The 20676-nt window shown below is 37.6% G+C and overlaps 3 protein-coding genes across 3 annotated transcripts; 1 reads left to right on the top strand and 2 right to left on the bottom strand.

Moving 5' to 3' along the window:
* Window positions 1–41: 41 nt before the first annotated feature.
* LOC134815944 (uncharacterized) lies at window positions 42–19709 on the top strand. Its single transcript, XM_063824557.1, has 23 exons — window positions 42–181; window positions 365–480; window positions 585–686; window positions 1264–1359; window positions 3073–3129; window positions 4768–5021; window positions 11767–11839; window positions 11974–12714; window positions 12842–12960; window positions 13097–13241; window positions 13560–13705; window positions 13831–13948; window positions 14130–14272; window positions 14947–15106; window positions 15275–15418; window positions 15541–15728; window positions 15896–16063; window positions 16368–16521; window positions 16904–17078; window positions 17340–17458; window positions 17647–17848; window positions 18355–18479; window positions 18669–19709. The coding sequence occupies exons 1-23, from the start codon at window positions 50–52 to the stop codon at window positions 18829–18831; spliced, it is 3840 nt and encodes a 1279-aa protein (XP_063680627.1). The 5' UTR covers window positions 42–49; the 3' UTR covers window positions 18832–19709.
* Window positions 5729–8229, bottom strand: LOC134815951 (uncharacterized). Its single transcript, XM_063824568.1, has 3 exons — window positions 7743–8229; window positions 6055–7167; window positions 5729–5851 (listed from the first exon to the last, which is right to left on the bottom strand). The coding sequence occupies exons 1-3, from the start codon at window positions 8158–8160 to the stop codon at window positions 5754–5756; spliced, it is 1629 nt and encodes a 542-aa protein (XP_063680638.1). The 5' UTR covers window positions 8161–8229; the 3' UTR covers window positions 5729–5753.
* On the bottom strand, window positions 9671–11120 carry LOC134815351 (uncharacterized). The gene is made up of 2 exons (XM_063823877.1): window positions 10166–11120; window positions 9671–9999 (listed from the first exon to the last, which is right to left on the bottom strand). Exons 1-2 carry the CDS (start codon window positions 10887–10889, stop codon window positions 9902–9904), a joined length of 822 nt encoding a protein of 273 aa, XP_063679947.1. The 5' UTR covers window positions 10890–11120; the 3' UTR covers window positions 9671–9901.
* Window positions 19710–20676: the final 967 nt, after the last annotated feature.

The following is a 20676-nucleotide window of genomic DNA, read 5'->3' as shown; positions in this document are numbered from 1 at the left end:
ATCTATTTTAATTGAAAATTTACACAATTTAACGTGATTTTCAGGAGCTATGTCGACTGAAGATGAATCAAAAGAAGACAAGAATCCTAAAATGACACCCCAACAGATGCTGCTTAAAACTCAGAGTATTTATGAAAACCTGGTTCGAAGTTCTCCTAGAATTGGTTTAAGAAAACAAAAGGTTAATAGCTTGTAGGCAATGCGGGCATGATTAAATTAACAAGACATTGAACTAAGTATTATAGAATCATCTGTCTTATTGATAGTGTTTAAGACCTAATTAAGTGTACCCATACTTACGACAGCTTACATCGTGTCATTAATTCGTGTCTGTGCAATTGATAAATTATATTTCCCTTTTCAGCTAAGCACCGAAAGCTCTTCACCAGAACTCAACATTTCCAGAAAGAGGAGAAAAGTTGGCAAAAACCAACTACCGTCAGACAGCAGCCCAGATGATTTTGAAGAAAGTCCCCTCAGGTAGTTAATTTGTGATTCTTTTTTTGCCGCTTCCAATTTCAGCTGCAACAACGATGTAAGGTGACTTTATAAAAATACAATTTGTTTGACCAATTTCCATCTAGGAAGAGTCTCTCTCCCAAGTCGCCCAAAAACAAAACGAGAAAGAAGAAGAGCTCTAAACGAGAGTCAAGAGACCCAGAATCCAGCCCTGTAGCGACGAATAGGTTTCTACTTAAGATTCAGCTATATTGTGGGCCAAATTTTATCATACAGAATTGTACAAGTAGTAATATCTCCGCAATGGGTTGCTTTCCGCCTTAATGAAATATTCGATGGAAGTTATGTTAGGATAATCATATTATATCAACTAAAACAACAATTTTAAAGATTGGATTGGTCATTACTCTGGTACTTTATCTAAAATAGAAAGTCTACAAGTTATAGTTATCAATAGGTAGTCTTTATTACTGTACAAGGTGGGATGCAAGAAAAGCGTTTATGCGGAAGTAGATAAGTAGATAATGTAATTATGGTAGCCACGCAATGTCGCATGTAGTTTTCAGCGTATCCGATTTCAAAAGAGTCGCAGAGTACACACTTTCTCGCTCTACCTTTCTCAATTTCGAATACAATACAATAAGAACATTGCTAATTGCAAGTCGAGAACTGAAATTATACGCCTGCTCTCAAAGGTCTAACTATCCCATTACATACAGTGAACATTGTTAACATAACAATGTTACACTTCAATTACACCTCAATATTACACCTCAATCATCAATGTTACACCCTTTCTTAAAGGTACACAACAAGGACGGGGAAAGCTAAGAAGAAAATATCTTATGCAGATTTACCTGAAATGATGGAGAGCGATTCTGACTTTGGCTCACCTAAGAGGTAAGCATTCTTTTGTTATGCATTCTTTTGAAAGTATGCATGTTCTATATGTGTTACGATGCCTGGTGGTGGCAACAATAAAAGAGTATTGGCTGTGACATTCTTAACCTTGACATTTGTACCCTCGTAAAATAATAAGGTCCAGGCATGGACCTCACTTGATACCGAATTAGTGCTTTTTACACTGCTGTATACTATATAGTGTATATAGCTGTATATCTCCAATCACTGACCTCTGTAGCATCTTTCAGCAGTATGCTATCCTCCTTGTTTAGATTGTTTCTCTGCAGAATGCTGATTTGATGAATGCAGACTTTTTAGTGTGATTTGCTGTGTTCTATAATCTCCACTTAGTAGCTAGGCAAGCTGTTGTACAATCTGAGACTTACATTTTCTAACTGTACTGCAATGATATATACCTCAGTATAGCAAGCTGTAATTGTATATGTAGCAACCTGCTATTGTATAGCAAGCTGCTATAATACAGCGACTTACCAATGTGTTGAAATCTAGTCGTCACTCTCTTATCAGGTCAGACTCGAGTAGCGAGTGGTCTGGGAGCACGTAGCAACATTTCTTACTCTATTTTTGGGGATCAATTGCATGTCTGGTTCTTGAAATAAGTATGAACTATCTTGCATCCCATTCGATTGCTGGACATTTTAGGTTTATTTCATTAAATTATATGATACTTTCACATTTTGTGCAATTCCTTAACATTTTATTATTTCATGGTTAATTTACACTATTTTTCATATTCATTATTTCACGTGAATTGAATTTCCACAAATTTGAATGCATCCAGTTAGTGTTATTAGTAAATGTTGTTAAATTCGGATTGTTAACTTGTGAAGTTTATGTTATTTTCACAGAGCAAAATCAGAGAAATCAGCGGAAAACTAAACCGGTTCGGTTATATGATCAGATAAATGTGAACTCAAGAATTGAGCTATTTCAATATTTTGATAGTGACGGGTTAAATTTAGGTTATAGCTATGTGCAATGATCTTTGGGATTTGATCTGAATTTTCGATACAAAATGCTGACTCTAAAAATACGCATTTCGGGGTTATATTATGTCTATTTGCAACAGCTGTTGATTTGTATTAATTGCAAACATTTTCTTTCTCCTGTGGAGCCGCCCTAGCTCGGTCATCTCCCAAATTTCATCACATGATCGTGTTGAAAATGTTGTTTTTGATTTGGCAAAATGTCCCGTTTTAAATATATATCACTTTTTAAAGGGGATTTGAGATTATGTTTTATGACTTGAGATTTATATCATTGAATCCCGTAGATTACAGAGTTAAGGCCATAAGGGCTTTGCATATAATTTCAGATACAGTAAGATTTAAAATGCTTTCTGAACCCGAGTTTTGGAGGTAAAGAGATCTACAACGAAAAAAATGGGAATATGATAAAACAAAATCTTAGGTCACGAGTTAAATAGAGTATGGTTTTGTTATAAGAATTTGTACTGTTATATCATTTCAATAAATGTTGAAAATGGTGCGTATTTTTTTGTCATCAATCAAAGAATCAAGCTTCTCCGTGTATCCACTATCTGGACACACACGTTTCCTAATTAAGCTCGTTGATTTGCAAGTCTTCAAATTGAACCAAGACATTCTTTCTGATAACTGATTGTGCCAAGAATATTCCGGTAACAGAAATTAAATTGTGTGATTGGTTGCTACATCGGTGATATTTCAGGAGCATCACTGAGAACTCCAATTCTGCCAGCAGCGATTCGGAGACAGTTAAACGACGGTATGTTAAGTTTCTAAATGCTTATTATGAATACACTTGTAGGTACCACCCGTATAGTATTCACACTCAGAATTGAGTTTAGTCATTTTCCAATACGAGATTGGGGACGGGTTCTATAAACAAACAAACAAGTTTCAATCCTATTATATAATTACTAGTGTAACCTGTGCCTACGGCCGGGAGTTCACTATCGCAGTTGAAATGTAAAAGTATAAACCCGCCTATTACATTCGAATACACGCATTGCATTGCAAGTCACTCAGTCCAAACAGACCGCAATTTAATTCTTAGTGCCCCTCACGTATCTAATAGTAATACTTGATAGGGAATCTTGAGGTCTACTGCCAAATTATCTTTTTATATAGCAAATTTGTTATGGTGGGGGGGGGGGGGGGGGGGGGGGGGGAGAGAGAGAGAGAGAGAGAGCGAGAGTGGGAGAGTGGGAGAGTACACACACACACACACACTTTAGTATCACATTTAGGTCACAAAATGATCAATTAAACCACTTACCACCGGCCAATTTAAAAAACCTTAATCATTTGGCTTGGTCAGAGTTTTGTCGGCACTTTACCGAAATAACCAGTCCCATAACTCTAACTGTTTTCTTGATTAAGCCGCTCTGAAATTACACGCGAACGAACACACATACACACACATCTTGAGATTATAAGTATTGATGATGGAACGAGTTTTAGATTCAATTTCGGTTGACTGGCAGTTTAACAGTCAGTGGATGCACAATTTTATGATCGACTTAGTTGGAATGCGCGGGTATAATTTGTATACAGTTTAGCACTCACCGCACGCATTTATTTTAAATTACGTACATTACGCGCCTCTCATCGATTCGCGGTAAATTGTTAGACTGACGTATAATACAGCTAAGCTTATAAACTTGATACATGTTACGTATCACAAATATCAGAGAAAAGTGGCATGCAACGTATGTCAATTATAAACTTGCTACGTATTTAAGAACCCCTATCTTATATATCCTTTGCGAATTGACGAAGGTGACAACTACATTTAAACAAATATTCCAGTTCGCAGGGTTTATTCCTCATCACCAGTTCGTTGTTGCAACAAACATATTTTACATGATTTGGCCAATTTATCTGAAAAACTTCCATTCCTGCGGTTAATTGCTACGGGGTCATCTACTTAAGACGTCCGGCAAATAGGGAGGGGGTGGTTTTGGAATTTCGGACAAATCCCGACAGGGGAAGAGGGGGTGGTTTCAGTGGCGTAGCGTTGTTCAAACGACGGTTTGGCCCCCCCCCCCCCCCTAAGATTGTGCATCCCCCCCCCCGCACAAGTACACAGCGGTGGTTTCTGAAAATCGGACACACCCGGACACGGGACAGGGGGAGGGGGTGGTCTGAAAATCTGCGATTTTGGCGGATGTCCTAAGTATATGACCCTAAAAATTGTATTGGAAAGGTCAATAATAGTTGTCGATAGCCTTACCTCCTGTTTAGCAAGTGAAAGGTTTTTTAAAATCTTCGTAACAACAAGCGCTTAGCGCATAGCTCTAGTGCAGGCTAAATCAATAGGCAACAGGAAAGGATGGATATGTCTGTCATATTTGAATCTTTATTTTGTTGATTGCATTGTCAAATAAACGTTAAATTTCAGTTTCCACCTACGGTCCAGAAAGTTTCGGAACAAAAAGAAACCCCCGCGGATTGAAGAAGACTCCGAGGAATCATCAAACGACGATAAGCTAAGACCTTCCAGAGTTCAGCCGATTGATACTGCCTCTGAAAACGATAATGTGCAGCCTGCAGATAATGAATTTGAGAATATGAAGAGCAAAAAAGAACAGTCAGAGGATGACCAGCATGAGAGTAATGAATCTGAAGAAGAGATGATTGTTGACAGAAAGAAAAGTGAGTAAATCTTTCATTGAATATTCACAAATTGCCATAAGATTAATTGTCGTGGAAGAGAATTTTAAATTCTACTCTGAGTTAAGATTATTGACGTTTTATGGGCGGTTTAAAAGTTGTCAATTATTGACGTAACTATCCAAAGCTGCTGCTGCTATTTTTAATAGGCTACCTTATGTGTTAATCACACCAGGCCCTATAGTAGTCCAGTCATTTATGGACATTCTTGGTTTGGTACCTGCAAATTTCTAGATACTCACGAAACTTTGCACAAACCTTCCCAAAGGTATGTCCAAGGTCCATTGTCCAAGAATGACTAGACCTACCAGACAGAATAGCAGCAGTTTATTTATTGGCCCATTAGCACAGGTAGTTTCAGACAATGCTACTAACGTATTGGTGAAAACGTTTACAAAATATTACCGGATCCACTTACGAAAAGTCACAAAAGATAATCTTGATTTTGAAGAACACTATAATTATATAGTTATGAGGTTGACATATTTGAATATTACTGTTTCGCCAAAGCTATAGAATACATAAGCACATGATACACAAAAAACAAAAAGTGAATAATCCGTCACTGCGATTAGGATACTGATAAAAGGAGTCATATCATATATCCAAGTTTGATTAAAAATTTAATAACAAAAGGTCCATTAGACATATTTTGTATATTAAGATAAGTTCAGATTCTAAAAATATCACTTCTGAAGCATTTAAAGAATATTCTCAGTTTCTGGGGTTCGCACAGACCATTACTCTAGGCTCGTGCTGTTGCTTTAAGTGTTCGATAACTGGTTCTGTTATGTTTGCTCCTAAAAACAGATCTGAAAGGAAAGATGTTAAAGTTAAAACAGTATTTGATCTACTACTACCAGACAAAAAAGGATATATTAAAAATTTATGCCATGGTTTTAAGACATTACAAAATATTATTATTACGCAATCCATACAAAAAATATTTATTCTTCGAAAATGATACATTTCATAAGAACACTACTCACTAGACAACAGATCAAGCAAATCTTACCTAAAACATCCCATGCTGATTTGAGTTCTTGAGACATCTCCCTAGTAAGTTGCTTGTTGAAAAACCTGTCCGAGAAAAGCACGTCCCACTTGCTGCGGACTTTGTTCTTTGTAGCTGCTTCCAGCTCCTCTTGGGTATGGTTCAGGGACACGGTGACACTTTCTAATTGCTGTGTAAAACTATTTTTTGTCGCTGTAAGCTCAAGTTGGGTGTTGGAAACCTCATTTTGTGTGCTTGCGAGGGAGAAGTTAAAACTTCCTAACTTCTCTTCAAATACCTTCAGGGTAGATTTTGTCTCTGCTAGATCTTGCTCAGAGTTCTTAAGCTTTTCTTGGGTGGTTTTGAGAGATGTGGTTACATTCTCCAACTTATCCTCGGTTTGATTTAGTCGTTGATCCAGAGTAGACTTAGTCTCGGCTAGCTCTTGCTCAGTGTCGTTAAGCTTATTCTGGGTACCTGTCAGGGAGGTGATAACATTTTCTAATTGTTGATTAAGATTAGACTTAGTCTCTGCTAGCTCTTGCTCAGAGTTCTTTAGCTTTTCTTGAGTTGCTGTGAGGGATGCGGTAACATTCTTTAACTTTTTATCAGATTGTATCAAATTAGTCTTTGTTCTTGCCAACTCCTGCTCGGTGTTCTTTAACCTACTCCCAAATGTCTCTAGTCTTTCTTTAATGAGCCTCAGCATTCCAGCCCGCCTTCCAGCTTCAATCTCTTCAGGAGAACATCCAGTTATCTCAGTCACAGAGCCACTTCTCTCCTGTAATATTATACTTTCCCACCTAAGACTTCTTATCGAGTTTAGATTCTCCTCCTCGTTAGAACATATATCAGAGGCCATGTTTCGGATTTCAGTGTCTGTTAAAACTCTACTGTATAGGTTCAACTTGAACAAGTCACCACCGAAAGCGTATCTAGATTCCTTACTCGCAGCATAGTTACCAAGACACATTGTTCCTCCTGTTCTCAGCTCCCTCTGATGAGTAGCTGTAGATCCTATAATCTCTCCGTTTAGGTAGACTGTAGTGGTGTAACTAGATGCACTCCACAACCAGCAGACGTGAAACCATTCTCCATCAGGCACGTTGTACTCGCTCAGAAAAAAATCAGAACCTACCACTAGTAGTAGTAAATCTTTCAAAGTACGAAATATCTCTTTAAAAGAGCATCCTAGGCACCTTATAGATATCAAAACGCATAAAAAAGAAAACAAAAACATCAACCATCTTCTAACTTCTTCCACTCCTCCCTATCTAAAGCTAAAAATCTAAGGTCTTCGAAATCAGTCAAATTCTTAAGTCTAATATCAAGATTTCTACTAGTCAAGTCTTTTCTAATAACATCTAATAAGTTTAAACATGGTCTACCCCGTCTCCCTTCCATAAAAATATCAGAATTTATAGCAAATAACATAGAGGTGTATGCTGGTGAGTATTCCTGTCCTCTTAAGATATGTCCTAACATTCTCCATCGAAACTTAGAGACTCTCACAGACAAGGGAGTGACATAACAACGAGCATAGAGTGCCTCATTAGAAATAACCCCAGTAGGCCATCTGATGTTGAGGATTCTTCGGAGGTGTTTGCGATGAGCAATATCAAGTTCATTCAACGAAGCTAGTGGTGCAGCCCAGGAGTTGCAGTTGTAGAGTAGAATAGAGACTACTTGTGCCTCGTAGATTTTGAAACCTACCACTAGGTTATAATAACCGTTATCACCTAATATCATCCCGTACTCGTAAGGATTGTAGTTCACAACCATTGGAGCTGAAGACTGATGTCTCTTCTTTAGCCACGTACAGACAGAGAACTGCCTTTTAAAAGGGGCCATGTTCGGAGACCACTCTATATAGTCGGCCCTGCTTTGACCAAATCTTAATGCTCTGTGCTTATTTGCCTCTACAGTAGCAGGAAACGATCCTATGACTAAGAGTAGAGCTAAAGGTAGTAACATTTTCCTGGGTGTTTTGTAGGGTATTTTGTAGACCAGAAACACTTCGACAACAAAAAACAAAAAGCGGAGTGTACACACAGAAAGGTATCTTGGTTTAAGAATTGGAAGGTCAGGAGATGTTATTTTGAACTTCAAGAACTGTTCTTGGCCCATGGACAGAATTATCAGTATAATTTTGAATGATCTAATGTTATATAGTTACATGGAAATTTGATTTGTTTTAGGAAGAGATTATCAGAGGAACTGAAGTCCATCTAGCATCCAAACATAGCGCAGCTGGGAGGTCACGTGACAGCAAAGTCCGTTTTTAATAAGGTTAACAAATTCAATGAAGTGAGCGGCTCATGGAGAGAATTATCAGTATAATTTTGAATGATTTAATGTTATGCAGTTACATGGAAATTTGATTTGTTTTAGAAAGAGATTATCAGAGGAACTGAAGTCCATCTAGCATCCAATCATAGCGCAGCTGGGAGGTCACGTGGCAGCAAAGTCCGTTTTTAATAAGGTTAACAAATTCAATGAAGTGAGCGGAAATGCTGATTACAAAAGTTTTATCGACAGGGTGGGAGTGAGTAGAAACTGGGTCAATACTATTGAAGTATTACATATATAATAATTACATAAAATTAGATAAATATAAATTCCCTTTGCTTAGGAATACCAATATATCCAAAAATGAAACGATGTACCTTAGCACACAACACAATACATAAACAACTGGTAGTTTTTCCTCAGAAAAGAGCCCTATAGATAAACCTGGCCTGTGTGAGACCTGCATTGCGATTGCTATTCAGCGATGTGTGCTCTACAAGTCATCGCATACCTGAGTTACAATCACGGTTGCAGTTTTATAACTCACAATTAAAAGTTCCTCGTTATCGGCCGAAATCAACAAATACACGCAACAGCCATAGATAAGAGCCTTATAGTACACTTAAATCTAAGTAATATGGATATTGGATATCAAAAACATTGTATGTTACACCTTGAACTTATCTACATTGAAAATCTTGCCGTCTCTAATATAATGATACTTTGTTGGCTGAGCAGTAATCATTTCCTTCATTTTTACAACAAGTTTCTGATGAGCTGCTTTCTCCTCCCTATTTCTGTCAGGTGTGATGAACCACGTATGGTACGCTGCACATTTAGATTTCTTCAGGTTTCTTGCTCGAGCAAAAACCATTTTGACTGATTCCATACAAGCCAATGTCACTTTTATCGGTCTCGGTTTACCACTATCTGCAAGTTTTTGAATCCCGATCAAACTTGCTGCCACCACTTTAGGATAACACCCCGATGATTCCCAAATCTCGGTGAGGTTCAACTACGGTTTTCACAGCTGTCTTTATACTTTTATACTGTCAATCTACGGAGCACTGGTAGTTGTTCCACAGTGCTTCATGATGCTGCACCACGTTTTTTCATCTCAGTTTGTACAGTTTGCTGGACAGACAGGCATGGCTCCAGCTCAAAATCTTTGGGTGGGTGCAGCTTGGCGCGCAGTGCGGGGGGGGGGGGGGGGGGGATTTTGGAATTTTACCCTCCTAAACATATTTCAATATCTCTCAAAACAGTCTCAATTGAGTAGAAGTCAGAAGAAAATAATCAAACAATTGTGTTTGACAAAAAAATTATAAATATAATTATATAGTTATGAGGTTGACATATTTGAATATTACTGTTTCGCCAAAGCTATAGAATACATAAGCACATATACACAAAAAACAAAAAGTGAATAATCCGTCACTGCGATTAGGATTCTAATAAAAGGATTCATATCCAAGTTTGATTACAAATTTAATAACGAAAGGTCCATTAGACATATTTTGTATGATAAAATAAGTTCAGATTCCCTAAATGTTATTACTGAGGCACTTAAAGAATAATATCAGTTTCCGGGGTTTGTACAGCTCAATTCTCTGGGTTCGTGGTAATGCTTTAAGTGTTCGATAAACGGTTCTGTTATGTTCGATCCTAAAAACAGGTCTGAAAGGGAAATCTGTTAAAATAATATCGTTTTTACTAGACAACCGGAGTTATCAAATTTATGCCATGATTTTAAGAAATTACGCAATCTATACAAAAAATATCTATTCTTCGAAAACGAAAAATTTCATAAGATCAATAGACAACCTAAAAAGAGAGAAATTACCTAGAATATTCCATGTTGATTTGAGCTCTGGAGACATCTCCCTAGTAAGTTTCTTGTTGAAAAACCTGTCCGAGAAAAGCACGTCCCACTTGCTGCGGACTTTGTTCTTTGTAGCTGCTTCCAGCTCCTCTTGGGTATGGTTCAGGGACGCAGAGACACTTTCCAATTGCTGTGTGAGATTAGTTTTTGTCGCTGTAAGCTCAAGTTGGGTGTTGGACACCTCGTTTTGTGTGCTTGTGAGGGAGAAGTTAAAACTTCCTAACTTCTCTTCAAATACCTTCAGGGTAGACTTCGTCTCTGCTAGATCTTGCTCAGAGTTTTTTAGCTTTGCGGACACATTTTCTAAATTAGCATCAGATTGTTCTAAATTAGTCTTTGTCCTTGCCAACTCCTGCTCGGTAATCTGTAACCTAATCTCAAATGTCTTCAGTCTTTCATCAATGAGTCTCAGCAGTGTAGCCCGCCTTCCAGCTTCAATCTCTTCAGAAGAAGGACAACCAGTTGTTGTCTCCGTCAGAGAGCCACTTCTCTCCAGTAATATTATACTTTCCCACCTTAGACTTCTTATTGAGTTTAGACTCTCCTCCTCGTTAGAACATATATCAGAGGCCATGTTTCGGATTTCAGTGTCTGTTAAAACTCTACTGTATATACTAAATTTGAACAAGTCACCACCGAAGGTATGTTGAGCATGTTTACGCACAGCCCAGTTACCAAGACACATTGTTCCTCCTGTTCTCAGCTCCCTCTGATTAGTAGTTGTAGATCCTATAATCTCTCCGTTCAGGTAGACTGTAGTGGTGTAACTAGAGGCACTCCACAACCAGCAGACGTGAAACCATTCTCCATCAGGCACGTTGTATTTGCTCCGTACATCAAGATTAGAACCTACCACGTAGTTATAATAACCGTTATCACCAAACTGTATCTCGTAACCTGGAGGATGGTAGTTCACAACTATTGGATATGATGACTGATGTCTCTTCTTTAGCCAAGTACAGACAGAGAACTACCTTGTAAAAGGGGCCATGTTCGGAGACCACTCTATATAGTCGGCAGTGCTTTGACCAAATCTTAATGCTCTTTGCTTATTTGCCTCTACAGTAGCAGGATACGATACTATGACTAAGAGGAGAAGATAAGGGAGTAACATTTTCCTGGGTGTTTTTCAGCCCGGAAACGCTTAAACGAGAAAACAAAAAGCGGAGTGTACACACAGAAAAGTATCTTGGTTTAAGAATTGGGAGGTGTTATTTTGAAGTTCAAGAACTGTTCTGGGCTCACGGAGAGAAATATCAGTATAATTTTGAATGATTTAATCAATGTTATGCAGGGTATGCAGTTACATGGAGGTTTGTTTTGTTTTAGGAAGATATCAGCAGAAGAACTGAAGTTTATCTAGCGTCCAATCATAGCGCAGCTGGGAGGTCACGTGACAGCAAAGTCCGTTTTAAATAAGGTTATCAAATTCAGTGAAGTGAGCGGAAGTGCTGATTCCAAAAGTTTTATCGACAGGGTGGGAGTGAGTAGGAATCTGGACAAATAAATTCAAAATTATAGCTTATCTCAATATTTTAATAAATAACGCATATAACATTCAGATACTCCAACGAAACGAATGCCGATATACCTCCAAGACGAAACACCTAAAATGACCAAAAATCCGTACGCACGGTAAGTTTGATCTTAAGTCTTACATTTAATTTTCATGAACAGATTTATATAATGGCATGATTGAAAAATCTATTTAATTTTTACAATTGCAATTTAACATTTTTCGCTGTTTAAATGAAACATGTTCACCCCAGAAATACTAGTTCGTACTACCGAGAAAGTGGATACACCTGTAGAACTGACGATTTTTTAGACGACAATTTCATCGCAAGCACTAGCAGCAGCAACGAGTCCGACCCTGACAGCGGTGGAGAGCGAGTAAGGAAGACTGACCCCAAGCGTAAACAGATTTTATCTTCGGATGATGATTCAGACACTATTGTGGATGGAAAAGAATCAAACACACCAAGTGAACACGATGATGATGAGGAGGAAAAGAATATAACGCTTAGGCGATCTAGTAGAAAAAGGCCATCTCGACAATCCCCAAAGGTTGCAAAGGCTCTAAAAAAATTGGCGTCAATGTCAAAGCGAGGGAAGAGGGCAATAAGCATTACCTCGAGCGAGTCAGCTAGAGACACGGAAGAAAGTAATTCGTCGTCATCAGATGAAGAAAAATCACCCGAAAATTCTAAAGACGATTTTGTAAACTTTTGCACACAAGACCCCGTGAACAGTAAGCCTAGTCGGTTCCACAACTCCCAGGAGGCAGGGCCCTCGAACATGGGAAACGGAGGTGAGAATAATGGTGACAGGACGGTTGAGATCAACCTTAATGACGTACATGATGACGTACATGATGACGTACATGATCGGGATGACAGGAGCAAGGACAGAGATGAAAGCGATCAGGTAGACGGTGATCAAGGAAATAACGAGAAAGATGATGATCGAAATTTTGATGAAGTACAGGATAAACTTGTTCAGATATTAAGGTTTGTTCGGATACTCTTACTACTAGCATAGAAAACAAATGTTGTCTCTAAAACCTAACTTTTGATCGTTAAATCAAGCGCTTACTATTCAGTAACCAATTTACAAAAAAACCCGACCGTTTTCCAGGGAAGGAAAACTAAATGAACTCCCTAAAGATACGTCTCCAGATAATTACCCAGATCTTCTCTGTGAAGCTGCTGCTATCAGTACTCCCAAACTTGTTGGCTATCTTATCGAAAAGTTTGGTACGTGTTACTCTTTAAATCGGTAAACTGTTTTAAATTTTATACTAGATTTTGCCGGCTGATTGCTTCAATGCACTTGAATTCGCGGATATAATAACAGATTCAGATTACGACACTGACAGGTTTCAATGATCAGGATTTGATGTATTTGAGGCGGATCAGGCTAAAGTTGGAAGACCTTTAACTCATGCTATAAAAGCTGGAAGAGCTGATAATCTGCCACCTATCATGATGGAAATGAGAAGGAAACCCAAAAAGATTTGCTCGGAGATTACCGGATGGTATTTGACTAACATTTCATTCAATGTTAAAAAAATTCAATGTTAGAAAACAAACTAGGAATTTAAGGATTTTGATAAGATCAGAATATTATCCCTGCCATCACAGACTATGACTGCTTAAAAGAATTATTCCCTGCGGTTTATTGTTGAATTGAATATCACCTATCTGCCGTTAATTAATGAACTTTAGATTAACTTTAGATTAACTTTAGATTAACTTTAGATTAACTTTAGATTAACTTTAGATTAACTTTAGATTAACTTAAGATTAACTTTAGATTAACTTTATAGCGCTATTAAAAATTTGTAAAATTAAAGGTGCGCTCGGGACCTCGTAAAAGGGGATATAAGCTGTTTAAAGGCCCTGGGGGACTGGCAAGAAGAAGTTGCGTCCGGACTATGGGACGAAACATCTTTTATGGAGAGGGTTTTACAAAAAAATGAAGGAATTAGACGGGTTTTCGGTATGTAATGTAATTAGTTTGACTTGCTTATCCGTCATATATCTTGAGTGGATAGATCATGCGCCAATATTCATTACTCATATTGATATTATATAACCAAAATGTTGTAAGGTTTTCCATTTCAGGAACGATTGGCGAGAATTTAAACACAATGGCCCTAAAGCACTTAGTCAGCTTGGAACTACCCTCTGAATGTTATGCTCCTTCCATGATTATCTCAAAATGTTTGCAACAATCCGATAGGTAAATGCAGTTCCGAACTATTATAATATGTGTAGTATGTTCTTATGGAGTAAGAATTTAAAAGTGGACTGATAAGCACCCTTTAAAATTCGGGCAAATCTCATATCCAAGTACTACCAGACATGGTAATTGGTAGCAACAGAATATCAGATGGCAGCAATGTAACTGCCTATTCTTTCAGGTGGAGCGAGGATGAGGATTTCTGCAGGATGTTCCTGACAACGGTGCTTGATTGTTTTAATAAGGAAGAGGTTATTGAAAAACCCCATAAAGATGACAAAGATGACTTTGCCTTGACTCCACTGATGCGAGGCGCGCAGTATGGTGAGAAATGGGACCTAGCAGAATAATTAATCATAATATTAAAATAATTAATCATAATATTATAGATTATAATCGTACCCTTGATGAAAATTAATGTACCTTACAAGACATATTTATGGCGGCCTAATTTGCGACGACCGAAATTTTGGCGGTCCGAAAATATGGCGAAATTGAACAAAAACCGTCAAATTTCGGACGTCACAGAAAATAAGGGTATTTTTCATCATTTTTTGTGACAGTAAGCAGTAAGGAAATTTCTGAAATTCGGTAAAATCATGTTCAAACTTAGTCTGTATTAAGACTGTAAGACTTTCATGTTAGCACACACATGTATTTTAATGCAAATTTAAACTGTATTGCTTGACATTCAATTCGTCATTGGTGTGGTGATAATTTGTCCCAAGATGCCAGAATTTATTTATTTATTTTACTTGATATTACTTTTTAGAAACAAAATAAAGCAGTGAAGGCACAGTCATTGAAATAAGCTAAAAGATAATGCGACGGATTCTATTACGGTGACCGAAATTTTGGCGGTCCGAAAATATGGCGAAATTTTCGGAAAACCGCCACATTTCGTACGTTATAAATATGTCTTGTAAGGTAATAACAAATGTGAAATCTATTCTGCTTTCAAACATTATTTTATTTGAACCCGTACTTATTTGTCTCAGATCTGCCAGCCGCCGTAAAGTTTCTTCTTGAAGAAGGAGCAAATCCATTAACACCTTCAGAAGATGGAACTGCACTTCATATAGCGGCTGCACATGGTCACACGAGGTGTGCTGAAATAATCCTTCGTAAAGAAGGACAAACTCTCTCAGAAATCCATGGGTGATTGTTTATTATTTTATGAACTCTGTTAACAAATGTTTGACATCAATTATTAACTGTTGGAATTGTCATTAATTTATTTGGTAGTACAGTGAATTTATAGCGTATTCATTATCAACATTTTTAATGCTTCCTTCGATCTTTCTGATTTACAATAACAATTTTTAGTTCGGATTCAGGATGGACTCCAGTGATGAACGCAGTTTTCCATGATCACTGGGAGACTGTAGACATGATGCTGTCTATAAATCTGTCTCAGAACAACGAATCTAAAAAGCTGCTGAATGTCATCAGTAGTCTTAGACATAAAACGTGAGTCTCATTTAAAAGAGATGATTTTGAAGCTGAATTTTTAAATTCTGAAAATTTCGAGGCAATTTTATTATGCAGTATCTCAGTGTGCAGAAAATAGATTATCAGAATTTATTGTTTAGGTACAGAAAAAGAGATCGAAAGAAAAAAGAGAAGAACTTCGGTATGATACAGAAATTAATCACACATGTGGCTGAAAGCGACCAACTACGACACTTGTTGAATGACCTTGTTACGAGCATTGATGATCGAACTCTGTCCGATTTTATTTTGGAGGAACTGATGCAGTACCCTGGTCTTGTATCCACAGGTTTGAGAAATAAGTTAATCGCTGATCAAATTATTCATCAGTTAATGATTCATGGATGCTCGTTTTGCTGTAACGAAAAGGCAAAAATTTTAAAAAACTTTCAAAGCGGATATTTAGGACGAAATCGGGTTGCATCCAGCCATTTGACAATTGATTTATCTCCTCAGGTGTTAAGGTCAGATATATTAGGTCTCGCTGTTCTTTCATGAATTTTGGAGCCCTAAGAGAGATCCGGCGAGACGATCTACTGCAAGATGTACTTTCTCAGAGACATAAAATTGAAGGGAGAACAAGTATATCAGCTACCTTCAGAAACGAGCCCGCAGGTGGGCCAGGTTAGTGTTAATGTGATGCTTTTCGAGCATGATGTTGGTAAATTTTAAGAAACCCGACCATTTAGGGTGCACTTTAGGGTAGAAATTTGTATGGTGAACCCTAACCCAAACCCTAACCCTAACCCTAACCCTAACCCTAACCCTAACGCTAACCCTAACCCTAACCCTAACCCTAACCCTAACCTTAACAATAACCCTAACCATAACCTTAACCCTAACACTAACAGGAACTGTTTCCCTGAATGAGCAACATCTCTACATCTTGTAGTTGTAATCCCCTTATTTTAATTTGATCGTATTTCAGGCCCAACGAAGGAGTTCTATCAGCTGTTTAGTCAAAGTGTTGTAGATAATCACTTGTTCAAGTCAAATGAGGATGGATTCTTGAAGTTTACTTGCTTACTTCTCCTTTACAAGAACATCAACAACAAGCAAAACTATGCTCAGTTTAAAGTCTTGTAAGTTTAATTTCTTACCAGTCCAAATCGATATCAACTTTATTTTATTTTCCCTCGACGTTTGGCGACAAGGGGCATTACCGCTTCACGAAATCAAGCTCAATGTCAACATTGTTATCATTCTATATCATATTTTATTTGGAATCAAAAACTAAATTAAATAAATAAACAAACGCTCATTGCTCAGCGATGTAAATTATTGATAACCCTAAGATAATCTATAAAACTAGACTAAATATCTTCTATGTCTCTAACAGTTATCGGTTCCAAGTTTCAAATTTCAAAATTAGAAAAATCTTTCGTTTTATCATCTTCTTGAAAAATATCTGGATATGCGAATTCTAAATTCTCATTCCCAGAAATCTAACAGAATTCCCGTCAGGTATAATTTAGTGGGACAGATGTTGGCTAGAGCAGTACTGAACAACGTACCCTTGGGCCTCAACTTAGCCGAATACATTTACAAATTTGTGTTAAATGAACGAAAAAACGTGCTGCTTGATCTGGAAAGAACCGATAAAAGCTTATTTAATTCAATCAACGAAGTAGAACCTAAGGTACTGTGGAACATGATTGACAATTTATAGATCTGGAGACTGGTGAGGAGGTGAACCATATTTCTTTTGGCACGTGACTATGACGTTCGGTTATAATTGGTCAATTCTGGTCGCTTATTAATTAATCACTGTCACTTGAAAAATATGTTGTTCCCTCCCCACAAGTATTCAGATCTGCACTTCAAATATCAGCTTTTTATTGACGAATACCACTGAAAATTATCTGAACCACTATTTGATGATAACTATGATCCTTACCAGGATTTTCGTGAGTTGGAGCTTGAACTTTTTGAAACCATTATGGATCCCTTTACCAAGGAAGCTATCGTAGTTCCACTATCCACTGTCAACACCGGAGAATTTGAAACTGATAAGAATCGGTAATTTAACGTTTGAAGAGGAATTTAATCTTTTCAGACATATAATATACAACCGGATATTATCCAACTATCAGTATCAATAATATGTAACCTTTCAGACATATATATATATATAACCTTTACTTTACTTATTATTCCACTATTTTAATCCGAAATTGTTTTTACTCAATCAACTTTTTTTTTTTCAGTTATATGGTACTAAAAGGGAGGGCTCTTTACGATTTTCCAAACCTGGAGCTGAAAGAGCTAAAGGCGGGATTCGACAGGATATTCCCATCCAAATTTAAGGAACTACTTACTGCTAGAGAATTGGGTGCACTTATTTGTGGGGAGCTAACATTGAACCTAACTGATTGGATGAATAATACTAATCACGAAAGGATTACACAGGTAGACAAATTTCCAGCAGTTTTCAATCTGAACCCTGGGCAATTAATGGAAATAAGAGAGTGCTAGCTGGAATTATCGTATGATTATGATCTGAGGCACGTGTACACTAACCGGCACGTGTGCACTACCCAGCACGTGTGCACTACCCAGCACGTGTGCACTACCCGGCACGTGTGCACTACCCAGCACGTGTGCACTACCCGGCACGTGTGCACTACCCGGCACGTGTGCACTACCCGGCACGTGTGCACTACCCGGCACGTGTGCACTACCCGGCACGTGTGCACTACCCGGCACGTGTGCACTACACGTGTCACACACATAATTTAAGTTTTATGGGTGCTGGTGGGAAGATGAACCCTATTTGTTTCTGACACGTTGCAGTGATTAACCAATCAGCGTCCAGCATTGACCAATTATAACCCCGAACCACTGCAACATGTCAAAACAATCACGTGCCACCTGTATCACCAGGTCTGCAACATTCTCACGAGATCTGTTTACAGGAAACTAAGACAAATTTCTGGAGATGTGTCGAGAGTTTCAGCGCTGAGGATAGACAATCTCTGCTACATTTTGCTACTGGATTGTCGAGCCTCCCCTCTGGTGGTTTCGCTTATCTCTCCAAGAAGTACGTGTTATTTACTGATATTAAGATCGATCTTTTTGTATCACTTTCTTACGAAACTTTTGTCGATTCTCTAAGTTTTATCTAGTTAATTTTTACAATCGATCACAAATAAAGTGATATATATTATCAGTCACATGGTAATTTATAATCAACAATAGTTTCCTCGTGTAAACTCTCTCGAACTTACAGGTTTACCCTGGTCTCTGGTTATGGTGAGATGGACACTAGCCTACCTACTGCTGCCACCTGTTTTAACCAACTGTCCTTACCTCCGTACTCTTCTCAGGAGATCATGAAGAAACAATTGTTAATAGCTATCCGCTACGGCTCCAAGGGATTCGTTTTCAGCTAAAATTTTGCAGTTTATCGTCGAGAATTGGGAATTGTTGTCACAATCAGAGTTGAAATTGTACTTTTGAGAGAAATTAAGAATTCACAGATGATTTAGAATACAAGTCAACTTCAAAGAATGATCAATTACCAAACCATGGTGTTGCTTAGCACAAAATGGTACGCGGCCTAAGCCTTGGAAACAAATTAATTGTTGGTAGCTGTGATGGGCTCCTCGTGCAGAAATACATGAATATCTTCCTCCTTGCTGACACTTGTGTGAGCTTGGAGAAGCATCACGAGCGGGCGTTGCCAGGTAACTGGCTATCCTGTGAATGGAAGCTTGTATTAAAAAATTCGACTTCAAGGAACGTTAGAAAACGCTAGTGCTAGATTGAAAATTCGTTAAAAATTCGTTAAATAAGTTCTGATAATTTTGTTTTTATAATATATTTATCAAATTGTACAAGTTTTAATCAGAGTTTAGAGACTCATAGATTTTATAATGAAGTCTGATCGTAGTAGTCCCATTACCTTAGTATTGCTGTTCCACTACTAAAACTCATAGATTTTGTTGAATACGTCCTGCTATCGATATTGATTATAAATACATTACATTGAATAGAAATTAGTTGCATTATTATCGCATGCATCGAAATATATAGATGGCTTTTTTTGAAGCAGGTAGAGAGCTTTTGAAAACTCAAATAGCAACGAAAACCTATGAAATGTAATGTAATAGCTGCAGTATACAGGAGAAATCATCAGTTATTTAGTATTATTTATTTTATGAAAATGACAGAAGGGTTTCATATATGAATGATTGGGAACGATTTTTATTTATCTTGACAGTTGTGATGTGGATATAAAATAGTTTTCTGAAGTTCTTGTCCTAATTGCAATGCTGCGTTTTTATCAATGTGTTATTCAAAGTACAAAATAAATACAGACAATATTTCACAATCTGAAGCATTCTTTCGGTGCTGTGCAGTCTCCTGTTGTTTTACATTTCTGAAGTTGCCTCATCAGCCAATCGTTTGGTTGATTCCAATCTACCAAAATTTATTTCATTCCCTTTTATGATCACTGTCCATAGAATGTATTTAACGTATCCAAAAAACAAACAATTGAAACCCCAATCGAACCAAACACTGTTATTGAGTAATTCCCCTGTATCGTACGTCAACTTCAAGTTTCTCATGAATTCCGAACTTTGATCATACCAGTATAATTTGCGTTAAACATTGCACATTATGTTTAGCGACATTTTAAAGCCAGTATAATAACAGAGCTATGACACGTGCCAATATATGTTGTTGTGTTGTATATAGTTAAAACACCATAAAATGGCAAGTCATTATAGGATGCTTGCCACTAAATTGTGCTGTCACTATATAGAGAAGGAATCTATAGATCAGCCTCAAACTATTGAAAAAAGGTGAAGTCTGTACCATGTGTGCATCTTCTCTTGAGATCTGCACTGATAATAGTGGACCTCTGCTACCATGAAATAGGTAGCGGAGTGAAAATGTGGACATGAGGCATGTTGAGCACTCCCAAAACTCAGGTGGCCACCCCCACCCAAACCCCCCCCCCCCCCCTCCAAAAAAAATACAGCTTCATCCCAACAACAGTAACTCACGAATGCACTGATAAGGATAAACCAAAGAGTGTCCTACTTTTACTTTTCTAACCGTTAATTATGGAAATATTGGATACCCCTACATCAACATTCGTTGTCATAGCAACAACAGTGTCACTTATTGAATCAGATCATGATTTCTCATACACACTCTATATTCATGTTTTCTTACTTTGCTCTCCCTCTCAATCTGTTGCTTTTTTATTTATATAATCATAAATCATA

This window comes from Bolinopsis microptera, chromosome 5, assembly GCF_026151205.1.
Source record: "Bolinopsis microptera isolate Bmic1 chromosome 5, MBARI_Bmic_1.0, whole genome shotgun sequence".
Classification (NCBI taxonomy): Eukaryota; Metazoa; Ctenophora; class Tentaculata; order Lobata; family Bolinopsidae; genus Bolinopsis; species Bolinopsis microptera.
This window is presented reverse-complemented; position numbering and strand designations above follow the sequence as displayed.

Coding starts and splice junctions, on each gene's coding strand:
- LOC134815944 (XM_063824557.1), top strand. CDS start 50: ATGTCGACTGAAGATGAATCAAAAGAAGACAAGAATCCTAAAATGACA. Junction 3,130..4,767: donor TCGGAGACAGTTAAACGACG/GTATGTTAAGTT, acceptor GTTAAATTTCAG/TTTCCACCTACGGTCCAGAA. Junction 5,022..11,766: donor GATTGTTGACAGAAAGAAAA/GTGAGTAAATCT, acceptor TATAACATTCAG/ATACTCCAACGAAACGAATG.
- LOC134815951 (XM_063824568.1), bottom strand. CDS start 8,160: ATGGGCCAAGAACAGTTCTTGAAGTTCAAAATAACATCTCCTGACCTT. Junction 7,168..7,742: donor TTATTATAACCTAGTGGTAG/GTTTCAAAATCT, acceptor TACTAGTGGTAG/GTTCTGATTTTTTTCTGAGC. Junction 5,852..6,054: donor ATCAGCATGGGATGTTTTAG/GTAAGATTTGCT, acceptor CTTTCCTTTCAG/ATCTGTTTTTAGGAGCAAAC.
- LOC134815351 (XM_063823877.1), bottom strand. CDS start 10,889: ATGTGTCTTGGTAACTGGGCTGTGCGTAAACATGCTCAACATACCTTC. Junction 10,000..10,165: donor ATCAACATGGAATATTCTAG/GTAATTTCTCTC, acceptor TTTCCCTTTCAG/ACCTGTTTTTAGGATCGAAC.